The sequence below is a fragment of the Lactuca serriola genome, chromosome 2, assembly GCF_051521515.1.
Source record: "Lactuca serriola cultivar US96UC23 chromosome 2, Lser_US96UC23_V15, whole genome shotgun sequence".
Classification (NCBI taxonomy): Eukaryota; Viridiplantae; Streptophyta; class Magnoliopsida; order Asterales; family Asteraceae; genus Lactuca; species Lactuca serriola.
This window is the reverse complement of record NC_136409.1, coordinates 214,355,035-214,363,823: the sequence shown is the minus strand read 5'-3', so window position 1 is coordinate 214,363,823 and position 8,789 is coordinate 214,355,035. Positions and strand designations below refer to the sequence as shown.

Sequence of the window (8,789 nt, the reverse complement as noted above, 5' to 3'; positions counted from 1 at the left end):
AATTCAATTCTCTCTCTCTTCTCTTCTTAAAAAACATGCATAGAGTTTTCCAAGCACCATTTATTCCAGAATCATACGATGTGCATGTGCTACTGGATATGGCTATTGGCTAAAAAGCTGGGCCCGCAGCCCCTTAAGGGATCCGCCACTGCTGCGATATCACCAACATTGGCTAACTTCGAAGTAACCAATGAATTACGTTTGCTATATATATAAACAAGTTCCATTTGTGTTTCAAATTAATGGCGTCTCAATTATGGTTTTTCTTGGTTACTGTCACATGTTCTCTTATTTTTGGTGACAGTTTTGCTGCCGACTCCAATGATCTCAAGGCATTCAGTATTTCTCGTTTTGGAGTTTTGATCACACCAAGATAATAAATATATCAACATTTTCGTATAACTATAAGATTGTGTTCTGAGATAAAATATTGTTGTTTGTTTTGCAGACGTACATTGTGTATATGGGTGACCTTCCAAAGGGTAATTCATCAGTGTCGTCACTCCACTATAATATGCTACAAGAAGTTTGTGGGAGGTAACAATTCGCGACATGATTAAACTCTACAGTCGCAAAGATCGATATTATCTCTTGTATGTTCAGTTCGATGCAATTAGTGATCAGTTGATCATCACTAATTAATCTTTAATGGATTTCATTTCAAGCACCCGGGCATCAACTGCGTTGCTCCGAAGCTACAAAAGAAGTTTTAATGGGTTTGCCGCCAAGCTAGCAGATGATGAAAAAAACAAAATAGCTCGTGAGATTTTTTTTAAGAAATCAAACTAAATTAAAATACTTATTTACTTATGATTATGTATGTATATATGTTTGCATGTACGTAGGTATGGAGGGAGTCGTGTCAGTGTTTCCAAGCAAAATCATGGAACTGCATACAACAAGGTCCTGGGACTTTATGGGCTTCCCTCAAGATGTCAAAAGAGCACCCCTTGAAAGCGACATCATCGTTGGAATGCTGGACACCGGTGCCTGGCCGGAATCCGATAGCTTCAAGGACGATGGATTTGGCCCCCCACCATCCAAATGGAAGGGCTCTTGCGATTCCACCAATTTCACCTGCAACAAGTAGATAGATCCACCTCGATCGAACCATATTAGTTTCTTAATTATAATAATGATACGGAGAGATTAATTAACATTACGAAATATTTCAGCAAACTCATCGGAGCAAAATACTACCTGACTGACCAGAGAGCCGCCAACCTTTCAGCAAGAGACACCGAGGGTCATGGGTCTCACACTGCTTCCACGGTGGCCGGACGTGCAGTGAACAATGCAAGCTTGTTTGGTCTAGCTAACGGGACGGCTCGAGGTGGTGTTCCATCGGCTCGCATAGCTGTGTACAAAGTCTGTTGGGAGGGTGGTTGTACAGAAGCCGATATATTGGCAGCTTTTGATGATGCAATTGCTGATGGGGTCGACATGATATCTCTTTCCGTCGGAAGTCCTTTTGCCTCCGATTACTTTGAGGATTCTATCGCCATTGGAGCTTTTCATTCCATGAAGAACGGAATTCTTACATCCAATTCCGCCGGAAATAGCGGTCCTTTAGCCGGAACAGTTGCTAATTATTCCCCTTGGTCGTTAACGGTTGCCGCTAGCACCATTGATCGGAAGTTTATAACTCCGATTGTGTTGGGCAACAATATGACCTTCGAGGTGAGAAATTCTCTTTCACTTTCAGATATCGCAAGAAGATCATGGATGGTTTTGTAATTGTATCTTGTGTGCTAGGGGCCGGCAATAAACACATTCGATGCTGCGATTCATCCTATAGTTTATGGTGCTTCTGCGCCGAATACAGGATTTACATCAGATGATTCAAGGTAATTAATTAATTATCAATCAATCTAATTTTCGATCAAACATGAAGAACTGATTGAAAGATATATTTAAAGAAAAATACTAATCATCAATGATAACGAAACGCAGAACCTGCGAACCAGGTTCCTTGGACCCAACGTTGGTTAAAAACAAAATTGTCGTTTGCGATAGTACAGTGGGTCCCTCAACAGCGTTGGAATCAGGTGCAAGTGGTGCAGTGATCGAAGGTGATTTCGGGTTTGAAGATTTGGCATTCTCTTGGCCTCTACCAACGACATACTTGAACGACACAGATGGCAGTGCAGTTCAAAGCTACATAAACTCAACCACGTAATTAAGTCGATTGCTTACTTGTGATTTCTTCGCCCCTAATGACCACTTTTCTGATTATTTTTCATGTGATTTTCCTTGATATATATATACGTAGAACTCCAAGTGCAAGCATCCTTAAGAGTATTGAACCTGTAGACGAAGCTGCTCCAACTGTTGCCTCCTTCTCATCAAGAGGCCCAAACCCAATAACATCCGACATCCTTAAAGTAAATTTCTGTTTAACTGGTCTTAGTATTTATATAATATACGCATGTATGTCTTATTTATGAATGATAATATATGATATATATTGTTAATTATAGCCCGATTTAACTGCACCTGGAGTGGATATCATAGCAGCATGGTCGCTGGATACGACTGTCACCGGAGTAGAAGGAGACACTCGTGTTGTACCATACAATATCATCTCCGGAACTTCCATGTCTTGCCCTCACGCCTCCGCCGCAGCAGCTTATGTAAAATCCTTCCACCCTACATGGTCTCCTGCCACAATTAAGTCCGCCCTTATGACCACCGGTAATACTATTATATTTAAAACCCTAGCACGGGAAATAATTAATTAATCCATATTTGAAATAACAATGGACGTTTTTATTTTCATAAATGGCAGCTGCACCAATGAGTCCAACTAAAAACGTGGACCATGAATTTGCGTATGGTTCAGGCCATATCGACCCCTTAAAGGCCATCGATCCAGGTTTGGTGTATGACGCCGGAGAAGCAGATTTCGTGTCATTTTTATGCGGGCAGGGTTATAACGCCACAAATTTGAAAATCGTCACCGGGGATACAAGTGCTTGCTCGGCGGGGAATAACGCGACTGTTTGGGACCTAAACTATCCTTCGTTTGCTCTATCGGCTAAAGACTCAGGCACCATTGTCAGGACCTTTAATAGGACTGTTACTAATGTGGGTGCACCGGAGTCTACATACCAGGCTAATGTGGTAGCGCCATCAGGACTTGTGGTGAAGGTTTACCCGAGCAGTCTTGCGTTCAAAGCGGTGGGGGAGAAGCAATATTTTGTGGTGACTGTTGACGCGACAATTGGGTCAATGATGATTTCGGGTTCCTTGGTTTGGAGTGATGGAGTTCATAATGTCAGGAGTCCGATTGTTGCCTTCAAGAATTAATGGATTTTATTAGCTATTGTATTTAGTGGATAATCTTTACATCGTTAATGGACCCGGCCCTGATGTATTTTCTTACGGGCCATTGTATACGGATGATATAGTAAATAATTTATTTAATAATATGATCATAAACAAAAATTTATATATAATAAATGATGTATATTGGTAATTTTATGTATAAATAATATTTTAAATGTTTAATAAATTTAAATCATATTATTTACTACGCGACTAAAGATAAAAATATAAAAGTGTAGTATGAAAACTTTAATTTTCATATATACTAAATAGGGAAATCTCCGGAAAAATCTTAATATTTCATCATAATTTACGAAAAAGTTTCAAACTAAATTTATTTACGAAAAAATTCTAATTACCAGTAAAAATGACAATTTGATCATTAATCCAGTTTATCAGTTTCAATACTTACCCGGTTCACGACCACTACAACTTTCTTCATACGTATTGGGTTTATCTAATATTTTACTTTAACGCTTATTTTATCTTTAATCCAATTAAGTCACAATAACTAAGCATAAAACACGTAATATTCAAATAATACATTTTTATTATTTCAAAACGAGTTACAAAGGTCAACCTAGATTATTACATCAATATTAATGTCTACCCTAGAATCACGGGCGTTACACATAATTTCATTAAAGTCTCATTATGTTACCATAATTTGGGATTTATTCGTAAATTATGGTAAAATAATGAGACTTTAATAAAACCGGATAAGTAATGAAACCGGAAAAAATGGGTCAAATCGTCATTTTTACCGGTAATTGAGATTTTTTTATAAACAAATTTTAGTTTGAGATTTTTTCGTAAATTAGGGTAAAATATTTAGACTTTTCCAGAGATTTTCCTACTAAATGTAACCGAAATAATAATTATACATGATAAAACGACATAGCTGTTATAAAACATCAAATAAAAAACAATGTATCAAAACATATGTACGGAAAAATAGATCACAACCCAAAAATATGGACTAATTTCACCGCTAGAAACAAGAGTTTTAGCGACAGACCAGTCCGTCGCTATTTTGTTGCTAATGATTGTTTGTGACGGATCAGCAACAGACAAACTCCATAGCCAATTTAAGCATGGCTTATGTGCTAGCCAGGGATTTTGAGACATACTGGTTTTCCTTGCGACGATTTAGCGACAAGTTATCCATCTCAAATGATTACTTACTACACTTATTTAGGACATCCAACGATAGAACTTAGTAACATTAGTCCGTTACTGGTCTGTCTTAAATCTCCATATTTGTTTTTGTAGTCCGTTGCTGATCCATCACAAATGGATGATATCAGATTTTTGTAATCCATCATTGATCCCTCGCAAATGCATGATATTTTTTAGTTCATTTTTGAACCCTCGCAAATTTAATAAAATAATAACATATTTTTTTTTGTTTTTTTATTACAAATATAAAACAAAAATACCAAAAAAAATCAAATAAATTATACAATCTCAAAACAAACATTAAATTTAAATACAAAAAACATTAATAAATATACACTCAAAAACCAACCATTAACCTTAAAATACCAAAAGCATCAACTATAAAAGTTTATCAAACAATCCTAAAACATCAAATATCAAAGTTTAACATTAATTGATATTTGATTTCAAAGTACCATAATTCTTAATTCCCTCTAATGTTTGGCATATATTGCTGCAATTTTTGTATCTATTTCCACAACTTTCACATTTGTTGATATTTAGCCTCAATTTCCACATCTTTAATATCCATCTCCCCACACATTTTCTGTGTTCATACATAACCTACAGTTAAAACATGAATATAAGATGTTAGATAGATTTTGTTAGTAGAATGTCATGATAAGAAAAACTATACAGTACAATGTAATGGAAGTAGGATACTATAATAGACAATATTAAATGAACCTCTTAGGACGTTTTTGTCCTAGATGTGAATCCAAATATTATTCCATAAGCCTCTTATTATAGAAAAAGTAAACATGAAATAAATTATAACAACCAACATAAATAGATTAAGAAACACAAAAATAAGATGTTATAACAGCCAACATAGTATTTTTTATACAGAAATAGATAACAAAAGAAAAGAATTATGGAATGGCACCCACATTAGACCATTTTACTTTCAAATACAAATTTCTTGAATAAATAAAATGTTAGAACAAGTATAATACCAAATATTAAAAACAATTAAATCAAAATAATTATAATAAGATACAAATAAAAATATGATTTTATCGGTTTAACAACAACCCACCTCCTTTTTCTCGGAGTTGAACGGCGATGCATGAACTACCAAAGATGCTGACCTAGCGTCATCAAAATTCATTCCAAGCTACATATAATAATAATATATCATGAGGAAAAAATCCAAATTTGTAAAATAAAATAATATATGAGTAAATGGTACCTCCACATTTTCACCACCCTATATCAAAAGTTACAAACAGTTATAAAAAATATTTTTAAGATAAATAAATTCTTAACAAATTTACCTTTGGTAAAAATACACGACCAGTTGTATTTTGAACTATGATGTAACGTTCGGGTTCCTGGTATGTATTTTAAATCAATTTATTCATTTTTATACAGGAACTCGACGAGTTGGAGGCCCCAAACTCATCGAGTAGAAATGAAATTTGGATGCGGGATTTAAAATCTACTCGATGATTTGAGAGCCTCAACTCGATGAGTAGGGCTGCCAGAATGAAACCCTAATTTTCAGGGTTTAGCACCCTATTTAAACACCTTAAACTCCAAAGGTTGGCCTAATTTGGGGCCTCTACCGTCCCAAACCCTAGCCATGAAAAATGGTAATACACTTTTAAGAGCTTTGAGCCATTTTTAGTGCATTCTTGTGGTATTGAAGAAGAGGAAACCTAAAGAAGGAGCAAGAAAGTGTTGGCGAAGACTAGATCCAAAAGTCTAGTTCCATTTCTGGTTCATTAGAGGTATAAAGCTCCTATCTTGTCTATAGTATGCTTATATCTCTTCATTTTCACTTTTATTGAGTATTTGGTGCAAGAAGCATGACCCTTGGGTAATGGACATCCCAAGTGAGTATATCATTAGATCTAGAACCATGGAGGGCCTTCATGACATAAAGGTGCAAACTTTATGGCCATTGAGGCCCCATACAAGCTTTAAGGTGTCATTTTGATCTTTTAAGCCCCAAAAGGCCATGCACGGAAGGAAAGTCAAGGACTTTACGTGTCCATATAGTATATAAGGTCCAGATCCCAGTTTTTATGCTTTAGTTTGTAGTATTATGGCTTTTGATCAAGATCTAGGTCCAAAAGAGTTAGGGTTTAAGCTAAACCCATTAAGTAAAGGTATTAATGGGTAAAGTTGGAAACTTTACGCTTAAAAGGACATTTTCAGTGTATATGAAAAACATGAAGCCCAGATCTGAAGAGTAGGGGCTTAATCCTTTAAGATGGCCCAAACAGACTAAGGAACTCGTCGAGTCCATAGAGGAACTCGACGAGTTAAGTCGATTTGCCCCGATTATGTACAAGGTAGAACTCAATGAGCCTTAGGAGGGACTCAATGAGTTGACTCGCTTTATCACAACTACGAGTAGCTCGGGAACTCAGCGAGTTAGGGGGATGACTCGACGAGCTGAATCGCGATTTCAGGGTTTTGATTTATAGAACTCAGCGAGTTCAGTCAACCCAGAACGTTGACTTTGACCAGGGCTAAAATGGTCATTTTACCCTGAGAAGGATTATTGGATTTTGACTACGTGTTATTATAATAATGATAGTCGGCGAGTCGTTAGAGCAGCCGTTAGAGATTCCTCACACGAGATTTCACAGTTAGTTTTACAATGTGAGTTTTCCCCTGGTTAGAATGGGTCGAAGGCACCAAGGCCGACACGTATATGTTGTATGTATGCTTAGTAGCTGAGTGTGGGCGGGGCCCGTATCTCATCATTAGCCGAGTATGGGCGGGGCCCGTATCTCATAGCATTATTTGAGTATTGATATAGGACTGATTGATAGACTTGATTATACTTGTTGTCTGTGTGATACTTGTATGTATGTTTAGTAGATGAGTGTGGGCGGGGCCCGTATCTCATAGTTAGCCGAGCGTAAGTGGGGCCTGTATGTCGTAATCAGTGGAATGTGGGCGGGGATCGTATCTCCAAGTTAACGGAGTGTAGGTGGGGCCAGTATCTCCTAGTAGTATGTTTATGTGTATGGTATGTGGTAGTTTGGGGAGACTCACTATACGTCGTGCTTACAATTTTCAGTTTTGGTTTTAGGTACTTCCGGTAGCTAGGGGAAGAGCTCGGGATGATTGCAGTGCACCCACCATTTGATTAGCCTGGGATAATTTACTATGATGTTTGTACATGAGATTCTGATACAATGTTTTGATATGTCATTTTGAAATACTATCACTTATGTTTTTATGAGATGATTTGGTTTACTATGGTTTTATTTATAAATTAAAAATGAAAATTTTGGACCGTATTTTTTGGATGTTTCATATGCCTTCAATGAGAAAAGATACAAGTTTAGATGGCAATTCAGACGTGTTATTTGGTGGATCAAAGATTTTATAAATTAGAAAAAAAAAAACATAAAAATAATCTAAAAAAAGTAAAGAGACAGAGACATACCAAATTTAATGTAAGTGTTCCAGTTTTATCATTGCAAATTATAGTAGCAGATCTCATTTTCTCACAAGCAGATAGTCTTCTAACCTGCAAAAACAAATAATTATTATATAAATAACATACATGAATTTTTATTTAAGATTTTCAATAAAAAATTACCCTTTGTGTAACGATCCGTCCCCGGTATGATGATTCCATAGTATTTAATTAGAAGTTTGCAAGAGGGACTCGGCGAGTTCATAGCCTGACTCGCCGAGTAGGGACGGGATTTCGAGCACGTGTTAGTTGGCGACTCGGCGAGTCCATATTCGGGACTCGGCGAGTCTGCCTGCCTGGGAGAAACCCTAAATCCCCGGGTTGCTCACTATTTAATCCACCTTATAGCCCCCAATCTCGCCTCCTTCACCCTCAGAAAGCTGTGAGAAAACCCTAATCCATCCTTGAGTGATCTAAGTGTTCTTGTGTTAAATTTTGAAGGCTTGAAGTAGGAGAAGAAGAAAGGAGCAAGGAGAAGAGGTGTAGAGCAAAGATCCAAGGGCAAATCAGAGTTCTTTGAGGTATTCTTCGGATTCCCTCCTGTTTTATGCTTTTAACCTCCATTAGAACTCTTCTAGATCTAGTTTGATGCTTCTCTCAAGCCTTATGATTGTATGGATGCCCTATTATGTCGAGATATCCTTAGATCTGTTCATTTAGGAGTTGTAGAGCCCAGATCTATTGCCTTTTTGAAGTTATCTTGCATGAAAACCCTAGATCTAGCCTTTATTATGCGTTTTGAGCCATTTTAGCTTCATGGATGCATATGGGCACGTAAAGATAGAATCTTTACGTGCTAATC

The 8,789-nt window shown here is 36.9% G+C and overlaps 1 protein-coding gene across 1 annotated transcript; it reads left to right on the top strand.

Annotated features, from left to right (window-relative positions):
- Positions 1-414: 414 nt before the first annotated feature.
- Positions 415-3,426, top strand: LOC145090791 (cucumisin-like). The gene is made up of 9 exons (XM_079028862.1): positions 415-537; positions 666-760; positions 846-1,086; positions 1,176-1,680; positions 1,756-1,847; positions 1,954-2,175; positions 2,273-2,384; positions 2,481-2,694; positions 2,789-3,426. The coding sequence occupies exons 1-9, from the start codon at positions 464-466 to the stop codon at positions 3,307-3,309; spliced, it is 2,076 nt and encodes a 691-aa protein (XP_078884988.1). The 5' UTR covers positions 415-463; the 3' UTR covers positions 3,310-3,426.
- Positions 3,427-8,789: the final 5,363 nt, after the last annotated feature.

Coding starts and splice junctions, on each gene's coding strand:
- LOC145090791 (XM_079028862.1), top strand. CDS start 464: ATGGGTGACCTTCCAAAGGGTAATTCATCAGTGTCGTCACTCCACTAT. Junction 1,848..1,953: donor TTTACATCAGATGATTCAAG/GTAATTAATTAA, acceptor AACGAAACGCAG/AACCTGCGAACCAGGTTCCT. Junction 2,695..2,788: donor GTCCGCCCTTATGACCACCG/GTAATACTATTA, acceptor CATAAATGGCAG/CTGCACCAATGAGTCCAACT.